The 22203-nt window shown below is 41.9% G+C and overlaps 1 protein-coding gene across 4 annotated transcripts in view; it reads right to left on the bottom strand.

The window, feature by feature from the left end:
• ehbp1 (EH domain binding protein 1) overlaps positions 1-22203 on the bottom strand; it is a 438779-nt gene that overhangs the window by 8760 nt on the left and 407816 nt on the right. For all 4 annotated transcript variants that reach the window (XM_068044229.1, XM_068044225.1, XM_068044227.1 and 1 more), the window contains one exon: positions 15504-15577. In XM_068044229.1, coding sequence (XP_067900330.1) covers positions 15504-15577 — 74 coding nt within the window. The remainder of the gene's footprint in view (positions 1-15503; positions 15578-22203) is intronic.

Genomic DNA, 22203 nt, shown 5'->3' with positions numbered 1-22203 from the left:
AAAGAAAGAAAGAATAACTAAATACCGGATTGTCCTAAAAACCCATCTGGTTCACTTCAGAAAAGGAAACCCATTATCTCTGACATATTTGGTTGACTCTTAACTGTCCCCCTCTGAAATGGCCAAGCAAACCAATCAGTTAAAAGCAATTAGGTATGGGCAACGAATGTTGACCTTATCAGCAGCACTCACATTCAGTGAAGTGGTCAAATAACATTGACTTAACCTCAGGCCTTAGTCTGATATTGCCAATTGATGAAATAAAAATGGTGGGAAAGTGGAAGGAGAACTGATCTGGAAACAAACAATAAAAACTGGAGGTAGAGAGATCAGGAGGTAAAACAGTTAGATATAGGTAGAGTGGCTGGCATTTAGGAAGGATGTAGGGAGGGCTGAGTAGTGGAGTAAAAATGAAAGCACCCACACTGTAACTAGTTCAAGAATAAAAAGTCAGGTCAAAGAAATAAGTCATTTGCAAATTATGACCTCTTGGACCAAGCAAGTGGTTTGATATATATGGTAATCGAGACTTCTATGAATTAATTAATGCAAAAATAGAAAGTTGCAATCATCTGTTCCCCTGATAGTTCTGTGGATAACTGCAACATTTAACCCCGAGTTATGCTGCTGGGAAGAACAGGTTGTGTGAAGTTTGGCTGTAATGCTCCCTATGGCTGACACCCAGGGCTGGAACTTCTACTTCTTGGTGCTGTGATCTGGCTGTAACCCTGACCCATTTTCCTGGGTTGGGGCTCATTTTGCAAGGTGGCTTCTCAGTCGGATCACTGGCTCCTGGAGACAACCAACAAAGAATAGAATTCTGCTGGTATAGTAGTGACACTGTTGCTGCAGCACAATAAGAGATAGCTGAGGATTTAAACAGGGCAGAAGAGGCTCCATGACAATAGTAAAAAACATTGTAGGCTCTCCCTAAGACCTAAAATGGTTAGTGTTGAAGAGATTGCATGGAAGAGAAATAAAGATTTGCATTTATATAGCACCTTTCAAGACATTAAGATCTCCCAGAGCACTTTACAGCCAATTAAGTACTTTTCTTTGGAGGTGTATTTTACTGTTAATGTAGCCAATTTGCACACAGCAAGCTCCCACAAACAGCAATGTGACACTGACCAGATAATTTGTTTTTGTAATGTTGGTTGAGGGATAAATATTGTCCAAAACACTGGGGAGAACTCCCCTGCTCCTCTTCGAAATAGTGCCATGTGATCTTTTACATCCACCTGAGAGCACAGATGGGCCCTGGTTTAACATCTCATTCGAAAGATGGCTCCTCTGACAGTGCAGCACTCCCACAGGACTGCACCGACTATCAGTCTGAGTTGTATGTTCAAGTCTCTGGAGTGGGAATTGGACCCACAACCTCCTGACTGAGTGCTACCACTGAACCATGGCTGTCTTGGGCACTACCAGGCCCTCTCCTTCCATGCATTGACTACAGCAGCTTACAGGTACTGCCACAGAGTCCACTGCCAAATTTTTCCTGGGGGTGACGGAGATAGTAGAAGTAAGTAAGGCGATGTGGCAGATTGCCACGTGCCACCTCCCCACCAGTATTTATCTGCACTGGACAAGGTGGCCAGCAGTCAACTCAGTTTGCGGGGGTTGGGGGAGTGCAAGGATAGCGAGTATGTATGGGAATGGGACGTGGGATGGTAGGATTTACCATCTGATTTTGTTCCATTTTCCACTGTTATCCCACCCGATTGATAGCCCTGATTGTCTAGGATTACACATTAAAACCCTGGGAGTGAGGTACTAGAAGGCAGCCAGAGTTAGTGCTACTGTGCCACACCATAGACTACTATTTTAAGGGAGCAAAGGAAATATATTTAAAGAAAACATTAAATTATTGGCATACAAAAAAAATAGTTTTCATCAGACAATTGATTTGAAAGGGAAGGATACTGTTGAGGATTGGAAGTACTTTTAAAGCAAGCTACTTAATCGCCTATAAAACTTGTTAATTTATATTGCTTAATTCCTTGTACATTTGGGGGGAGAAATTCCAAATTTTAGCAGTCACAAGATACCTATTGGAGACTCATTACGTCATGTCTCCCAGCCAGAAGACAGCTGCTCAAACTGGTGTATGTGGTGGTGTCAGCAGGTGACTCACACCTTGCTGATCACGGATTGACATTCTTCCCAGTTTTGAATGCAAACTCAAGAGCTCGGCCAGCATTAAAACAATTCACAACCAGTTGGACTCAAACTCACCACACACGTCACTGAAGTGACTCTCTTCTAGCTTGAAGACCCAATACTGAGAGTCTCCAGCAGGCTGCACTGTATGTGTTATTTTCCTCAAATGTAATCAGGATTTTTGTAAAACATGTTTTATTTTTACACAAAGTATATTTGCCCTCAATATATTGTTTCCCTTTGACCTGATTGCCTTGGGGTCATGTGTCAAAATGCAACAAGTAAGCTTACACAATGATCAGATACAATAATGACTATATTAGAAATTCATTCGGTTATTGAAATAATAATGATCAATAATATCCAACAAAGTAATTGAAATAAACACTATTTAACCATTCAGAGCAAATATTTACTTCTCTGGTTCCAAAACCAGCAGCATTCCCAGCAAAAATGTAAAAATATTTATGCCTGAAAAAATTTAATATTTATGTTCAGCAATTTGTCAGAATTAAATGCACCTAAATTAGAAATATGCAAAAAGTAGAGGTTCAGCTCTGTTTGTGGCCTTGTTGGAGTCAGCCTCGCAAGCAAAGCTTGTAGTGAGGAAGATAGAAAAACTGGGAAGGAAAGCAACATCAAATGTCTATAAAATATAAATTTTGGAAAGAAATCTGCATGCAGTGGCTGAATTCAAGCAAAATTCAGACAGTATTCTGTTTACAGTATTTGAAGCACCCCCTCTACTCTATTGCCAGGTTTGAAAATACATTTGCATTGGTGCAGAGAGGTTTCGCACCGTTGCAACAAGGACAGACGTTTGAAACTTTAATTAATAAAGGTTAAAAGAATCAAAGTACAAGTAATGAATCTTTGCCACTTTTTGCTTTCTACCTCAGATTTTAGCTACATTTTATTGCTCATGCATTTACTCTGACATCATATTTCTGATATGATTTGAAGTAATTAATCATTGTCAGGTTATTTTTGTTCAACACTGCATCTGTGAAATGGGGTAATCTCTCAATATATCCATTTCTCTAATTTCCTAATTCAAATCAAACTTTAATGAAACATACTATCCGAAATGTAATATAGCCCAGTATATTTTCCAATAATATTAGATAACCTGCAGGTAAATATAGGTAGCTTGATTCGCTGACTTTACAACGCAAGTTACTATTCCTGATTATGGTCACAATGCTCTTGGGAAGGGGGGAGCAGAGGTCGGGAACCATTTTTTATTCTTTCACCGGATGTGAGCATCACTGGCAAGACCAGCATTTATTGCCCATCCTTAGTTGCCCTTGAGCAGGTGGTGGTGAGCCGCCTTCTTGAACCGCTGCAGTCCATCTGGTATGGGTACACCCACAGTGCTACTACGGAGTGAGTTCCAGGATTTCGATCCAGCAACAGTGAAGGAACGGCAATATAGTTCCAAGTCAGGATGGTGTGTGACTTGAAGGGGAACTTGCAGGTGGTGATGTTCCCATGCATCTGCTGCCCTTGTCCTTCTAGGTGGTAGAGGTCACGGGTTTGGAAGGTGCAGTTGAAGGAGCCTTGGTGAGTTGCTGCAGTGCATCTTGTAGATGGTACACACTGTTGCCACTGTGTGTCAGTGATGGAGGGAGTGAATGTTGAAGGTGTGGATAGAGTGCTGATTAAGTGGGCTGCTTTGTTTTTTTTTAGAGATACAGCACTGAAACAGGCCCTTCGGCCCACCGAGTCTGTGCCGACCATCAACCACCCATTTATACTAATCCTACACTAATCCCATATTCCTACCGCATCCCCACCTGTCCCTATATTTCCCTACCACCTACCTATACTAGGGGCAATTTCTAATGGCCAATTTACCTACCAACCTGCAAGTCTTTTGGCTGTGGGAGGAAACCGGAGCACCCGGAGAAAACCCACGCAGACACAGGGAGAACTTGCAAACTCCACACAGGCAGTACCCAGAATTGAACCCGGGTCGCTGGAGCTGTGAGGCTGCGGTGCTAACCACTGTGCCGCCCTGTGTCCTGGATGGTGTCGAGCTTCGAATGTTGTTGGAGCTACACCCATCCAGGCAAGTGGAGAGTATTCCATCACACTCCTGACTTGTGCCATGTAGACAGTGGACAAGCATTGGGGAGACAGGAGGTGAGTTACTTGCTGCAGAATTCCCAGCCTCTGACCTGCTCTTGTAGCCACAGTATTTATATGGCTACTCCAGTTCAGTTTCTGGTCCATGGTAACCCCCAGGATGTTGATAGTGGGGGATTCAGCGATGGTAATGCCGTTGAATGTCAAAGGGAGATGGTTAGATTCTTTCTTGTTGGAGGTGGTCATTGCCTGGCACTTGTGTGGAGTGAATGTTGCTTGCCACTTATCAGCCTAAGCCTGGATATTGTCCAGGTCTTGCTGCATATGAACACAGGCTGCCTCAGTATCTGAGGAGTTGTAAATAGTGCTGAACATTGTGCAATCATCAGCGAACATCCCCACTTTTGACCTTATGATGGAGGGAAGGTCATTGATGAAGCAGCTGAAGATGGTTGGGTCTAGGACATTACCCTGAAGAACTCCTGCAGCAGTGTCCTGGGGCTCAAATTATTGGCCTCCAACAACCACAACCATCTTCCATTGCGCTAGGTATGACTCTGAACAGTGGAGAATTTTCTCCCCGATTCCCACTGACTTCAATTTTGCTAGGGCTCCTTGATGCCATACTCGGTCAAATGCTGCCTTGATGTCAAGGGCAATCACTTTCACCTCACCTCTGGAATTTAGCTCTTTTGTCCATTTTGGATCAAGGCTGTAATGAGGTCAGGAGCTGAGTGGCCCTAGCGGAACCCAAACTGAGTACTGATGAACAGGTTATTGCCGTTTAAGTGGTGCTTGATATCATTGTCATTGACCCCTTCCATCACTTTGCTGATGATCGAAAGATGACGACTGGGTGATAATTGGCCGCATTGGATTTGTCCTGCTTTTTGTGGATAGGACATAATTGGGCAATTTCCACATTGTCGAGTAGATGCCAGTGTTGTAGTTAGACTGGAACAGCTTGGGTAGGGGCATGTGTCTTCAGTACTACTGGAACACGTGTCTTCAGTACTACTGCTGGGATGTTGTCAGGGCCCATAGCCTTTGCTGTATCCAGCGCCTTCAGTCATTTCTTGATATCACGTAGAGTGAATCGAATTGGCTGAAGGCTGACACCTGTGACGTTAGGAACCTCAGGAGGCGACCAAGATGGATCATCTCATTCTTATAGGGATGAGGGACACCTCAGTACACTACTTACCTCCCAGTGGTAATGAGCCAGATGGTCTTTGCCACCTTTAGCGAACACACCATGAGGTGTGTGCATCAAATTTGTGTTTAAAAGTGAGATTACTTCCTTGAAATCACTCAGTACTTGAATTGAAAACACTAATTATTTGTTATATTTGGTATTATATACTTGAGATAGTTACATATAAATAGTCATAATTGAGATGGATGTCAAGATAGACATCAAAGGCCATATTGTTCCAATCAGTTGGTACAACAGTCATAATGATGGATTAACTACTGTGGAGAATCACTGCAACTTACTGTGGGAGTATTGGATCTGTTCATAACATACAGCAAGCTGCAGTAAACTATCTAAGTGCAAGATAAGTTATATATCAAAACAAGGAGAGATCAGATTCTGGGATTGGAGAAAATTTTGAAAGGCATGTAATTCCCCAGGCCTTTCCCAGAAAATGTAACTGGGATTGACATTTAGCAGAGCCAACTTCTGAATTTGCAGATGATCTCCTATTTCATGCTTATTCTCAGTTTGCTCATTCAGCACCCTAACAGGAATGCCTGCTGAAACTGCCAGCAGACTGCTGTGGATCAGACAACTCTGTGGGGGTTACAGGACCAAACTGAAGGTTCTGGTTGCTGGTTTCCAGGCCTGCAATGTTTTGAAGGTGCAGGGCCCAGCCAGTGCGATGGCTGATAGCTAAAGTTCCTCTAGCCCGTACACACACACACAAATAAAGGAGCATCTGCCTCCTTTTAGGCACATTTTCCCTCATGTATCGTGCACCTGATGAATATTCTACAGAAGAAAATCGCCTCTGTATATCCAGAGTGTGAACACATTGCTCAAGTGTTTCTTCATTGGCACAAATTTCCCCAGAACCAATCAAAAAAGTGCAACAGACCTAATTTATGAATTTCAAATTAAGTCATCTACGGCCTGAACAAAGTATGACTCAAGTAATGGGGTGACCGGTAAATTTAATTTGTGCTATGTCACCATAACTCATTTGGGCAAGATGTGACACCACATAGTGTCATTATGAGTCCCCCATTATCAACATCCTAGGGACTACCATTGACCAGAAACTGAACTGGAGTAGCCATACAAATACCATGGCTACAAGAGCAGAGGCTAGGAATCCTGCGGCGAGTAGCTCATCTCCTGACTCCCCAAAGCCTGTCCATCATCTACATGACAAAAGTCAGGAGTGTGATGGAATACTCTCCACTTGCCTGGATGGGTGCAGCTCCAACAACACTCAAGAAAGTCGACACCATCCAGGACAAAGCAGCCCGCTTGATTGGCACCCCATCCACAAACATTCACTCCCTCCACCATCGACGCACTGTGGCAGCAGTGTGTACCATCTACAAGATGCACTGCAGAAATGCACCAAATCTCCTTAGACAGCACCTTCCAAACCCGTGACCTCTACCAACTAGAAGGTCAAGGGCAGTAAAATGCATGGGAACACCACCAGCTGCAAGTTCCCCTCCAAGTCACACACCATCCTGACGTGGAACTATATCGCCGTTCCTTCACTGTCGCTGGGTCAAAATCCTGGAACTCCCTTCCAAACATCACTGTGGGTGTACCTACCCCACATGGACTGCAGTGGTTCAAGAAGGCAGCTCATCACCACCTTTTCAAGGGCAATTAGGGATGGGCAATAAATGGTGGCCTGGCCAGCGACGCCCACATGCCATGAATGAATTAAAAAAAAAATATATTTTACGCATTTCTGATTTTGATAGAACAGAAGTTTTATAAGTAATTTAAACGTTTTTCCAGTTGTTTTAACTAGTGAAACTTGAACCTTGTAATGTCAATCCTTGGTCAACATTTATATTTCTAGTCCTACTGGTGTTAAATCTATATTGCTTACATATATACACCACAAAGCTACCCAACTGGATTTGAGGGGTTTTCACCCTACCTTTGCTCTTTGACATCATTGACCATGGCACTCTCCTCCAATATCTGTTTTCCACCGACCACCTGCATAACCCTGCACCCTCTTCACTCAAAATTGCATCAACACAGACATCGCAATATTTAAACATTTTTCCCGTTTGCTCTAACGAGTTGACTTCAGAATTCTTTGCTTTCAACTCCCTCCCTCGCTTTGCTCTACTCTACCATAGTGATTGCCTCCAGCTTTATGCCCCCATCTGCCAACAAACTGCACTTTGTTTGCCCTGCTTCACTATTTCTGACTGCTCAGTCACTATAGTGTGATCTTCACAATTGCCTCTCTGCTTTCAAAAACCTCAATCCCTCTTATTGACTGCCTACCAAATACTCTCCATATTCCTTTTCCTTCCTTCTGTATGTCCACTGCTGTTTCTCTCCCTATTGTAAAGCAGTTGGTGGTGCTTTTCTGTAAATGAAGATTGCCATAGAAATGTTCTTTAGCTTTCATAGAGTTTTGAAATTGAACATATTATTCCTTCTTCCTTCCCCTTTCTCCTAAATGCAGTGATTCACGCAGAGATACAGTTCCACAAGCAAGTAGTTCCTCTGATATTTCAGTCAATGAACCATTTTTCAGATGAGAGTTTAGACAGTGAGTATTAAGGAATTATTTTGCACACTTCCAGAAAAATTAGTAATAGGAACCCTAGTTGACTGTTGCCTCCCTAGCCCACGAATGCTGAGCCCAACTATAACAATTCCACTGTTATCCTGATTGAAGTTGGCAAACACAGCATAGATCCGGGATCAATCTCGAGACCTTCCTGGCCCGTGTGATTCAGTACCACAACACATATTTCATTTGCACACTAAACTGGAAGGTAAGAACATAAGAAATAAGAATAGGCCATGTGGCCCCTTTGAGCCTGCTCTTTTATTCAATATCATAGCTGATCATTAACCTCAACTCCACTTCCTGTACTATCCCCTCTTATAAGATTCTCTTATCCTTTAGTGTCCAAAAATCTATTGCTCTCAGTCCTGAATATACTCACGGACTGAATATCCCCAGCCCTCGAGGGTAGAGAATTCCAAAGATTCACTACCCTCTGAGTGAAGAAATTTCTCATCTCAGTCCTTAACAATTGACCCCCTGACCCAATGATGATGATCTCCAGTTCTAGACTCACCAGCCAGGAAAACAGCCCCTCAGCATCTACCCTGTCAAGCCATCTCAGAATTTTATACATGTCAATGAGACCACCATTGATTCTTCTAAACTCCAGAGAATATAGGCCCATTCTACTCATTCTCTCCTTAGAGGTCAACTCCCTCATCCCAGGAATCAATCTAGTGAACCTTCATTGCATCCCCTCTAAAGCAAATATATCCTTCCTTGGGTAAGGAGACCACTACTGTATGCGATACTCCAGGTGCGGTCTCATCAAAGCCCTATATAATTGCAGCAAGATTTTCTTACTTATACTCCAACCCCTTGCAATAAAGGGAAACATACAATTTTCCTTTGCTTGCTGTATCTACATGTTACTCGTGATTCATGTACATGGACATCTAAATCACTCTGCATATCAACACTTGAGTTTCTTACCTTTTTAAAAATGATTGTGATTTTCTATTCTATCAAAGTGGATAACTTCACACTTCCCCACATTATAGTCCATCTGCCTTGTTCTTTCCCACTCATTTAATATGTCAAAATCATATTTTAAAGGTACTTCATCAAAATAGTTAGATGAGGGGAGAAAACCTTCAAAATGGGGGAGGGGTGGAAAGAACAAATTAACAGGCGACTGACCACAGCAATTATCACCCACTGGGAATGGTTGAAGCCTCTCCACTTGCTACATCTGTGCTACACTATGTTGCCCATAATCAAAGGCCTGTGGTTACTACGCTCCAATTTATTTGTACAACTATACTAACAAGCGTGACAGTGCACAGTTTTTGTTTAAACAGCTTGATCCCAATTCCATGCAACCTCTGTGAATCTACCTATACACCGAAGGAATCTTTATTACTGCTTTTGGTTATGAAAGTTTCCACTGTTTAATTTCAAGGACATGATTTCATATTCACATTCTGTCAACAAGGTACAATGCACATTTGAGATCAGGTATTGCTTTTGACCATCTTAATGATCAAATGAAAGTTGAAACATGGAGTGTTCACTTGTGGGGGACGCACAAAAAGACTTAGCGATATTCTCCGACATACTTTTTCAATGTGAACAGATTGAGGACACACCATCATTTTATAAGAAATTCATGTCATAGTCTTACTACTTTACAGTGGCCTTTCCTTTGAAAGTCTGTTACAAATGTAGAGAATTGAATGAATGTACCTGCTAGAAACTGGATATCTAATGCTGGGGACAACTTCAGACTTGATTGTAATGAGCCCCTACGATAGGGCATCCAATCAACATTCACTGTCTAAACTCACAGATGGGGATACGGACAAGGTACCAGAGTGTGGTTGGCACTCATGGAAACATACCCCAATGCAAGTCAGTGCCTTCAGTACAGGAAGGGAGAAAGTTTGAGGGACAGAACACCAACAAACCTGAGTGTAATTGGAACTGAATGCTCAGCATAAAATTCAACTGCTGTTGTGAGACAAGTACAAGCACACGGGCAGGTAAAGACCAGCTGATTCATCTAGACTGCCCCACACCATGATGGCTGGATCATCGTGACTGAACTTCCTGCTATCTCTCCCTCCTCACCGTACCCCACCCCCCATCCCCCTAGCCAGTATTGTATCTTACATTGTATGTTTCAATCTGAAAATGTTTGTATGCATTAACTTCATATTTAGCTACTTAGGTAATTGGACAGGATATGCTGGTCTAATCCGTACAAGTAATCATAACTAAATGCTCACCATTACTTGGAGGGAATAGGACTGCTACCAATAAAAATTGGTATTTTTATCAAAAATTTCAATCCTAGCAACATACAATCTCGGGATTTCAAACTTTTAACTCCAATTTAAACAAAAAAAATAAAAATGCTAAACACGAATAAGCAGATGCAAACTGGATATAATTCTTAAATTTAACTCCTTCATAAAGTAAAAAGGAAAATGAATTCACACATTGTACTTATTCAAATAATCATTTTAAGGCTGCTTTTTAATTGATAAATTAAAATTAAAAACACGATTAAAAATAAAATATTGTTAATATATTGTATAATAAAAGCCACTGGTCAGCTATATACTACTTTATACTAACACAGTACAAACATATGGATGCTGTACATTATGAAATTGTTGTTTCAATGAATTATGCTGTAAATTTCTTAAAATTAACATTTTGTTGTGAATGATGCACTGGGGATTGCAATCTGGTCTTATCTTCAGTCCCAGTCAACTAGCGTTCCAGAAAGAGTGTGCAGCATCATCAGAGCGTCCATTTGATAGGATTCTACTGCTGGACCTAATCAATCTCTGGAATACTGTGGCTGCACCGTGCAACAAAGCTAAAATAGATTTACAAATGGGGTTTTAGGGGGATAAGCTCCTTCACAGGATTACATATTGATTTTAAATATAAAAAAGCTTATTATATAAACCGTAACTACAAAAATAGTGAACCTATGCATAAATCCTTTTAGAAGAGCTTGCACTTCAAACTACAAACTGAGAGTGAATAAAGCAGTGCAAAATCCAGAGCAAGATCCATTTCGTGGGTTAACAATAAAAAACAGAATGTTTTACAGACTATCCTTAGGCCATGTATAAACAAAACATGAGCAGGTACTCAAGACCAATGACAGGTATTTATTTATGTCCAAAACTGCAAATACATGTATTTGACACTGCTGTGATATAATTTAGGTAGATAATATTACCTTTTCAATTGTGGCAGCTTTAAAATATCCTCCAACTACCATGCTCATTTTTGTGTTAAAATGTTATCAGTAGAATGTTTCAAATCAGAACAAATACAGTATTTAAATTTTTATTTCAATACGGACAATTAAAAATGCAGACCGGATACTAAACTTGCAATTAAATGAATGCTTCCAGCAAAAACTAATCGGCAATTAAAATGCCTATATGTTCACGTACAAGGATCTTTATACCAATTCACTACTTTATTACACGCAATACCTTATTTTACACTAAGCACTTTAATTAGAAACATGCAGTTACTTCATATGCATTCACTAACCACATCATGACTTGCATTACCTCTAAAATTAAGGTAGAATAAAGCAATAAAGAATTAATTGTTGAAAGATAATTATAATGAACTGAGTGTATGTGGGTGGAACAGTAGAGATTTGAAGTGTGTTATAAAAGCCTATTTCTATTATGTGCCATATATAACACATGGAGGCAAAAAAGTCTATCTTTCCAAAGAATATTTTTCAGACAAACTCGAGTACTGAGCCATATTGTAGAAAGAGAAATAAAGAAAATGAAGCTGAAATAAGATAAGCAAATCTCTTAGCAAATTGGCTCAATATTTTATATATTTGGTGAAGTTTAATTAACCCCAGTTAATTTTTTTCGATTGTTAAAAAAAGGCATGAGCTTGGATGTTGACAGTAAATAGCACTTTTCTTCAGGACTAATGTGATAGAAATGGAAATTTCAACCTAAAGTCTTCACAGAAGGATAAGACCATTCTTCAAATCCAATGCCTCCCATGCTGTAATGCCATTTGCAATTGGATCTAATGCTATGTAAGTGATTGGGTATCACATTTAACCTTATTCTATCTACACCTTCCTTTGTTTAATAAGCCTATTGACCTTGTCACAGTTCGCAAGCTGAATGGCAATACATATTTCAGCATGGGCTATCCAAGTTTCCAACACAGTATCTCGATTGCTATAGTACATGTAGAATACTGACGTTTCAGAGATTACTGACCATTCACATAAATGCCACGTGAAGTGGTCAAGGAGAAACTGTCCACACAACCAACACAATGGTCAGCAACTGCACAAGAAAGTGCTCACATGCCACTGACATCAATAGGTCAAGAGGAGTTCTACAAAACTGCCTTCACACGCCATCAATGAGTCCTGCACAGTCTACTGAACTGTCTACTCAACTCTGTCATCAACAGACTAAGAAATCAGCATACCTGTCTGGAAAACACTGATATGAATGGGACCACTGACTGCACAACTCTTTTTCACTGTCATGTCATCAGTAGTTACAGCACTATCTGCAGAACTGGAAAGCACCAGGAAGACTGATAATTACATATTTGCTACTATGAATGTTATTTATCTCTTCCTATGTAAACATTAACAAAGAAGATATATTCATGACTCTCAAAGCAGCAGAACACTATGTATTATTTTAATGCCAGCAAATGAAAAGAACAATTTATTTTGCATCTATTTGCTAAATAAATCATTAAAAAATTAAGTTTAGCAAAATCAGTTATTCAGATTAATAATTTACTAAATACATGCTATAGAATATCAATGTCATTTTGTTTATGCAGATTGAAACAGGATGATTTGAATTATCATCACTTTAGGAGGTAATAAATTATGTGCCCGAAGCACGCACCATCAGTTTTTCTAGGTTAAATCCAGACAGAGATTTAGATCATGCTGTTTACAGTACCCTGATGTTAATCTCAGAATTTCAGTCCAGAAATACAAGAAATGATGTGGGAGTTTTTACTGTTATCTATGACTACAGCGGATAACTCCTAATTGTTTATTCTGGATGCTTTGAGCTGAATCTGCTGTAAATTCACAACAAATGCAAATTTGCAGCTATAGTGAAGCTTTACTTGTATATTTTTGTTCCCTTGCAAATTACATCACGGGGAAAAGATGCACTTCACAAATTGAAAGTAATTCATACCCATGCTCACTTTTCTATCATTTTGTATTTCTGTATTATTTCTACAACACTGTTTCTTGAACATATTTAACAATTGTAATAACTAGTTACTTGTACTTGTAATAAACACTTCAACAAGTTGGACAGTGACCAATAGATTATACATGCAACTTATTTGGGGGGACAGGGGGAAGGCACTAAATTGCACCAGTTTCTAGTCATATTATTCTAAGATGCCTCTTCCGTGATTTATGCTTTTTTCCCCCAAGAACAAGTTTTTAAAAAATGTTCCTTTTGGGTTATCAAAAAGATACTGTTCTGCATGAAATAATTCTTAGGAACAGCACATTAGTTGGCAAAATGAACAATGAAAGCTAGAAATGAACCGATTCCAGTCTAAATATATGCCAGTGGCAGAATCTGTGAAATAAATTAGAATTGATTTATAATGGCTCAGGTATCTTATCAGGTGACGAAAGATATAATTGTGCCCAGTCAAAGGCCAACAAGGTCAATATATAACGGTAAAATCAATTGGCATTGATTGAAATTGTTTTATTTTGCAAAGTTACAGTCAATACCAGATGGCATTTACTTGAAAAAGAGAAGAATTTCCAAGATTTCCAAATGCAATTTTCACCCTCAAGTTACTGCAAGTCTAGAGCACTCAGGAGACAGCACAATTTCAAAATTTGCAAATGACACAAAACTTAGAAGTATTGTGAACTGTGAGGAGGATAGTTATAAACTTCAAAAGGATATAGACAGGCTGATGGAACGGGTGGACAAGTGGCAGATGAAATTTAATGCAGAGAAATGTGATGTGATTCATTTTGGTCGGAAGAACGAGGAGAGGCAAAATAAAAGAAAAGATAAAATCCTAAAGCGGGTGCAGGATAAAGCCTGGCTACCTGACCCAAACCCGGCTAGACCCAACTACATGTGTCAGGTTTGGGTCGGGTCGGATCATATTCCAAGTCCAGCATTTGGGCTCGGGTCGAGCTGGACAGTGCTGCTTCCAGGAACTTACGGGATCAGGCTCACCCATGATTCCCACAAGTCCAGCTGCAGAAATAGCCTGCTGCCGGAATGGATGAACAGAATCACAAGTATTACCATTTGGACAAAGTAGGACACAATAACATGTTTGATATCATTAAATTTATTGCAATATGCATGTTGGGTTGGGCGCAAAAAAAATTGAAGGACTCAGGCCTGGGTCGGGTTCGGATTGGCTGTGGTCGGGTCGGGCCCGGGTTGGTTTTCAATTTTATACCCGAGCAGGCCTTTAGTGCAGGAGCAGAGAGATCTGGGGGTATATGTGCCCAAATCATTGAAGCTGGCAGGGCAGGTTGAGAGAGCGGTTAATAAAGCCAACGGACTCCTGGGCTTTATAAATAGGGGCATAGAGTATAAAAGCACGGAAGTTTATGATAAAGCTGCATAAAACACTGGTTCGGCCTCAACTAGAGTACTGTGTCTAGTTCTGGGCACCATGCTTTCGGAAGGATGTGAAGGCGTTAGAGAGAATGCAGAAAATATTCACGAGAATGGTTCCAGGGATGAGGATAAATTATAAATTGGAGAAGCTGGGGCTGTTCTCCTTGGAGAAGGGAAGGTTGAGTGGAGATTTGATAGAGGAGTTCAAAATCATGAGGAGTCTGGACAGAGTAGATAGGAAGCAACTGTTCCTATTGGTGGAAGGATTGAGAACCAGACGACACTGATTTAAGGTGATTGGTAAAAGAAGCAATGGTGACATGAGGAAAAAACCTTTTTATGCAGCGAATGTTTAGGATCTGGAATGCACTGCCTAAGAGTGTGGTGGAGGCAGATTCAATTGTGGCTTTCAAAAGGGAATTGAATAATTATCGGAAAATAAAAAATCTGCAAGGCCATGAGGAAAAGGTGGGGGAGTGGGACTAAGAGTTGTTCTGGCAGAGAGCTGGCACAGATATGATGGGCTGAATGGCCTCCTGTAATATAACCATTCTGTGATTCCAAGATAAAAGTTACTCTAACAGATACTGCCAATATGGACATCTAGAATTTTACAGTTATTCAAAGAACTATGTATTATGACTTTAAGTACTTTGTACTAGTTTTAATTTCTAAATATAGCACATACAGTTTCTTTTAAAGTCAGGTACTGTGTTAGCAATGATGAACATACTCTTGGGCACTTAGCCCAAGAGAATGTATGAGCAGTTAACTTTTCCAAAATATTGAAGTCATTGAGGCTTTGAAAAGGAAAATGTAAACAAGTTTGAAAACTGATAAATAACTGCTCATCACTTACCTTCTATTGCAAGCATAGCTCGTAATTCTCTATTTAGCAGCTCAAAGCGTCTCTCAAGATCATGCTCTTTTTCCCTAGGCAAGTCAAAAAAGTTCATCAATACGGTAATTAACAAATCATTACTGACTAAAAGCAACCTTTAAGATTCATTGATTACTGGGACTGACTATTGTGTCTTTTCTCAAACCTTTAATCTACTTCAAATAACTGATACACAAACCATCAATGATAGTGTTCTAGTTATGGTGGATTAAAAAATAGTGTGTTATCATACAATAATCATAATTTGAATTGCTGTAAATTCTACTCAATTACTTGGAAAGAGGGAAAAATGAGATTTAACTAGGTACGCTTTTGATTTTCTTTGGCTTTAGGTGGGATAGTTGTGGAACGTGGTTGTTAAAAATCAGCCTCAGACAGATTGAGATTAGGAAAAAAAAAGAAAAAACAAAGTAAATCAGGCAGCAGGAATTAGGCAGGGTTTTAAAAACCTGAAGATTGTAGGAGACATGAAAGATTGGAGAGAAATGCACCATTTTGAGGTCCTGGGAAAATGAGTTAAGGCTATGCAATGAGTCCTAATTGGGAAAGTGTATAGGATTGAGAGTTTGCAGTTTTGAAATTATAAAGGAAAGTTGAAAGGAGCATCAGCTGACAAGCATTTTAACTTTTTTCAGCAGCATGAGTGGTATGAGAGCATCCTCAACACCGGGACAGTATTCAAATCTTGGATGAAAATGATCGAGTTAAGAGTTATTACGGGGAAAATAACTGTTTAGTATTGTAGAAATCTTCAGCAACAGGAGATCTGGGAGACATTCATCAAATGAATGGATGATGATGAAAGAGATTACGGATATGAAGAAGAAACAGAGTAAGGCAGAGTCCTTGGAACACTGAGCGACTGGAAAAAAAGTTGGAGGTTAACCCAGCAAGTAAAACAATTTCAGGGATAACTTGATAGCTATGAATGCAGCTTTGGTGGAAGGCTATATGTTGGTACTTTGTTCAGATGTGCTGAGTAAGAGACTTTGGTAAAATATTTGGAGATGTCTAAGGCAATGAAAAAAGTTAATCAAAGTGTTTCAGAGGAGATTTCCAGATGTGTATAATATTGGCAATGACAACTTATATTTATAGAGCGCCTTTAACGTAATAAAACATCCCAAGGTGCTGTACACAGGAGCATTATAAAACCAAGTAAGACATCGAGCTACAGAAGGAGATATTAGATCAGATGACCAAAAGCTTGGTCAAAGAGGTAGGTTTTAAAGAGTTTGTTAAAGGAAGAAAGTAAGGTGGAGAGGCTTAGGGAGGCTATTCCAGAGCTTAGGGCCAAGCAACAAAATTACCTGTGGAATTCCAATGCTCAGAACCATAATGGCAAAAATTGGAACTTAAAAGATGATTGACATAAGGAGTAGGCGTGGCAGTAGACCATACAGCCCCTTGATCCTGCTCCGCCATTCAATACCATCATGGCTGATCTGCCTCAACTCCACTTTCCTCCCTGTTCCCCATAGCCCTCGATTATGGATAATTTGAGAATTAATAGCAATTTTCACAACTTTAGATAGCACCAATGTAACTGCAATAATCACGATAAGGTAATGCAATTATGATACTTGACTAGCAAACCAGAGATTTTGAGTTAAAATCCTAACTAGGCAAGGTTTGGAATTGAATTTAATAAATTAATTAATTTATGAGCTATTGCTAGGAAAATTACCATAAAAGCTGCTGTTTTGTTTATAAAAAGAACAACTGGTTCACAAATGTCCTTCAGGATTAGCATGCAAACGACTCCAGTTCCATACTATGTGATTTTTCCCTAATGCCCTCTGAAATAACTGAGAAAGCCACCCTGTTGCAAAAAATTATAGAATCATAGAACGTCTACAGCATAGGAGGCCACCATTTGGCCGATCATGTCTGTGCCGACTCTGCCTAATCCCACTCCTAGGTCTTTTCCCTGCAGCCCTGAAAACCTGTCCTCTTCAGATAATTATCTAATTCTCTTTTGAAGGCCTTGATTGAACCTCACTCTCCACCTCACTCTCAGGCAGTGCATTCCAGAACCTAACCACTCCATGTATTAAATAGTTTTTCCTCATGTCACCTCTGGTTCATTTACCAATCACCTTAAATTGGTGTCCTCCGGTTCTGGATCCTTCCGCCAATGGGAACAGTTTCTCTATCTACTCTCTCCAGACCTTTCATGATTTTGAACACCTCTATTAAATCTCCTTTTAATCGTCTCTTCTCCAAGGAGAACCTTCCCAGCTTCTCTAACACTAACCACATAATAGAAGTCCCTCATCTCTGGAACCATTCCCATGAATCTTTTCTGCACCCTCTCCAATGCCTTCACATCCTTCTGAAGGTGTGGTGCCCAGAACTGGCCACAATACTCCAGTTGAGGCCGAACCAGTGTTTTATACAGGTTTATTATAACTTCAGGCTTCCTTCCCCAACTCTTTTGCCAGTACATTGATGACTGTATCGGTGCAGTTTCCAGCTCTCGCCTCGAACTGGAAAACTTCAGCAACTTTGCTTCCAATTTCCACCCTTCTCTCACCTTCACATGGTCCATCTCCGGCACTTCTATTCCCTTCCTCGACTTCTCTGTCTCCATCTCTGGGGATAGGCTGTTTATTACAAGCCCACCAACTTCCACAGCTACCTCGACTACACTTCCTCACACCTTGTCTCCTGTAAGGATTCCATTCGATTCTCCCAGTTTCTCAGTCTCCGACGCATCTGTTCTGATGATGCAACCTTCCAACAGCACTTCTGATATGTCTTTCCTTTGCCTCAACCGAGAATTCTTCCGCACTGTGGTTGACAGGGCTCTTGACCGGGTCCGACCCATTTCCCGTACTTGTGCCCTCACCCCTTTCCCTCCCTCCCAGAATGGCAACAGGGTTTCCCTTGCCTTCACTTTCCACTCCACCAGCCTCCACATCCAAAGGATCATCCTCCACCATTTGCGTCACCTCCAGCGGGATGCCACTACCAAACGCATCTTCCCCTCCCTTCCCCTATCAGCATTCCGAAGGACTGTTCCCTCCGCAACACCCTGGTCCACTCCTCCATCACCCTGACATCTCATCCCCTTCCCATGCAATTGCAGGAGGTGTAATACCTGCCCTTTTATCTCCTCTCTCCTCACCATCCAAGGCCCCAAACACTCCTTCCAGGTGATGCAGCGATTAACTTGCACTTCTTTCAATTTAGTATACTGTATTCGCTGCTCACAATGCGGTCCTAATACCGAACATTTGTTCTTGCTGGAGGACTTTAATGCTAGGGTTGGGGCCAACCATGACTCATGGCCCTCCTGCCTTGGGCGCTATGGCATTGGAAGGATTACAAAGAACAGTACAGCACAGATGAATGAGAATGGACAGAGACTGCTTGAGTTGTGTACCTATCATAACCTCTGCATCACCAACTCGTTCTTGCATACTAAACCCTGTCACCAGGTTTCTTGGAGGCACCCAAGATCATGTCGTTGGCACTAGCTGGACCTCATCGTCACAAGGCGAGCCTCTGTAAACAGTGTCCAAATCACACGCAGCTTCCACAGTGCGGACTGCGACACTGACCACTGCCTGGTGTGCAGCAAAGTTAGATTCAAACCAAAGAAGCTGCATCACTCCAAGCAGAAGGGCCGCCCGCGCATCAACACTAACAGAATTTCTTATCCACAGCTGTTACATAAGTTTCTAAATTCACTTGAAAAAGCCCTTCAAAACACTCCTACAGGGGATGCAGAGAGCAAGTGCGCCCACATCAGAGATGCCATCTATGACTCAGCAATGACCACCTTTGGCAAACGTGAGAAGCGGGATGCAGACTGGTTTCAATCTCACTTTGAAGAGCTGGAACCTGTCATAGCCGCTAAGTGCACTGCACTGTTGAACTACAAAAAAGCCCCCAGCACGTTAACATCTGGAGCACTTAAAGTAGCCAGAAGCGCTGCACAAAGAACAGCCAGGCGCTGTGTAAATGACTACTGGCAACACCTATGCAGTCGTATTCAGCTGGCCTCCGACACTGGAAACATCAGAGGAATGTATGATGGCATTAAGAGAGCTTTTGGGCCAACCATCAGGAAGATTGCCCCCCTCAAGTCTAAATCAGGGGACACAATCACTGACCAACACAAGCAAATGGACCGCTGGCTGGAGCACTACCTAGAACTGTACTCCAGGGAAAACATTGTCACTGAGACTGCCCTCAATGCAGCCCAGTCTCTGCCAGTCATGGATGAGCTGGACGTACAGCCAACAAAATCAGAACATAGTGATGCCACTGATTCTCCAGCCAGTGGAAAAGCCCCCGGGAAGGATGGCATTACCCCTGACATAATCAAGAGTGGCAAGCCTGCTATACTCTCAGCACTCCATGAACTGCTTTGCCTGTGCTGGGACGAGGGAGCAGTACCACAGAACATGCGCGATGCCAATATCATCACCCTCTATAAGAACAAGGGTGACCGCAGTGACTGCAACAACTACCGTGGAAGATCCCTGCTCAGCATAGTGGGGAAAGTCTTCGCTCAAGTCGTTTTAAACAGACTCCAGAAGCTGGCTGAGCGGGTCTACCCTGAGGCACAGTGCAGCTTTCGAGCAGAGATCCACCATTGACCTGCTGTTCTCCCTTCGCCAGCTACAGAAGAAATGCCGCGAACAACAGATGCCCCTCTACGTTGCTTTCATTGATCTCACCAAAGCCTTTGACCTCGTCAGGTTACGTGGTCTCTTCAGACTACTCGAAAAGATCAGATGTCTACCAAAGCTACTAAGTATCATCACCTCATTCCATGACAATATGAAAGGCACAATTCAGCATAGCGATACCTCATCAGACCCCTTTCATATCCTGAGTGGCGTGAAACAGGGCTGTGTTCTTGCACCTACACTATTTGGGATCTTCTTCTCACTGCTGCTCTCACATGCGTTCAAGTCTTCAGAAGAAGGAATTTTCCTCCACATAAGATCAGATGACTGGTTGTTCAACCTTGCCCGTCTTAGAGCAAAGACCAAAGTACGGAAAGTCCCCATCAGGGAACTCCTCTTTGCTGACGATGCTGCATTAACATCCCACACAGAAGAGTGTCTGCAGAGACTCATCGACAGGATTGCAGCTGCCTGCAACGAATTTGGCCTAACCATCAGCCTCAAAAAAACGAACATCATGGGACAGGACATCAGAAATGCTCCATCCATCAATATCGGCGACCACACTCTGGAAGTGGTTCAAGAGTTCACCTACCTAGGCTCAACTATCACCAGTAACCTGTCTCTAGATGCAGAAATCAACAAGCGCATGGGTAAGGCTTCCGCTGCTATGTCCAGACTGACCAAGAGGGTGTGGGAAAATGGCGCACTGACACGAAACACAAAAGTCCAAGTGTATCAAACCTGTGTCCTCAGTACCTTGCTCTACGGCAGCGAGGCCTTGACAACGTATGTCAGCCAAGAGCGACGTCTCAACTCATTCCATCTTCGCTGCCTCCGGAGAATCCTTGGCATCAGGTGGCAGGACTGTATCTCCAACGCAGAAGTCCTCAAGGCGGCCAACATCCCCAGCATATACACCCTACTGAGCCAGCGGGGTTTGAGATGGCTTGGCCATGTGAGTCGCATGGAAGATGGCAGGATCCCTAAGGATGCATTATACAGCGAGCTCATCACTGGTATCAGACCCATCGGCCGTCCATGTCTCCACTTTAAAGATGTCTGCAAACGCGACATGTAGTCCTGTGACATTGATCACAAGTCGTGGGAGTCAGTTGCCAGTGATCGCCAGAACTGGCGGACAGCCATAAAGGCGGGGCTAAAGAGTGGCGAGTCAAAGAGACTTAGCAGTTGGCAGGAAAAAAGACAGAAGAGCAAGGAGAGAGCCAACTATGTAACAGCCCCGAAAACCAATCTTATCTGCAGCACCTGTGGAAGAGTCGGTCACTCTGGAATTGGCCTTTGTAGCCACTCCAGGCGCTGCTTCACAAATCACTGACCACCTCCAGGCGCTTACCCATCGTCTCTCGAGACAAGGAGGCCAAAGAAGAATGCGGTCTCCACTACAATGGGGAGACCAATTGCAGATTGGGTGACCGCTTTGCAGAACTCCTCTGCTCGGTCTGCAAGCATGACCCCGAGCTTCTAGTTGCTTGCCATTTTAATTCGCTACCCTGCTTTCATGCCCACATTTCTGTTCTTGCCCTGCTGCAGTGTTCCAGTGAAGCTCAACGCAACCTCGAGGAACAGCACCTCATCTTCCGATTAGGCACTCTGCAGCCTTCGGGACTCAACATTGAGTTCAATAATTTCAGACCATGAGCCCCATTATTTTTTTATTACTTAATAATTTTGTTTTCAATTTTTTTAAAATAATTTATTTTTTAACCATGTGCTAGTTTTAAACTTGTTTTTCATGTTTTTGATTTTGGACAGAGCTGTTCATTATCTGCCATTAGCACTCTCTCTGGACTCATGCTTTGTCTTTTGCTACAACTATTTAGCACTCCATTTGCTTTCTGCTTTATGACATCGCTGTCATTTAATCTCCCCCCGCACCCCCTCCGTCCTAACAAAGACCTTCCCTCTTGTTCTTCTTTCCCGCTCCCCTCTTTCACTTGCTCAAAGACTATACAGTAAATGGAAAAGTCCTGGGGAAAATTGATGTACAGAGA

This window comes from Heterodontus francisci, chromosome 13 (assembly GCF_036365525.1).
Source record: "Heterodontus francisci isolate sHetFra1 chromosome 13, sHetFra1.hap1, whole genome shotgun sequence".
Taxonomy (NCBI): domain Eukaryota; kingdom Metazoa; phylum Chordata; class Chondrichthyes; order Heterodontiformes; family Heterodontidae; genus Heterodontus; species Heterodontus francisci.
Note: the sequence above shows the minus strand (reverse complement) of the source record. Positions and strands in the feature narration are given on the sequence as shown.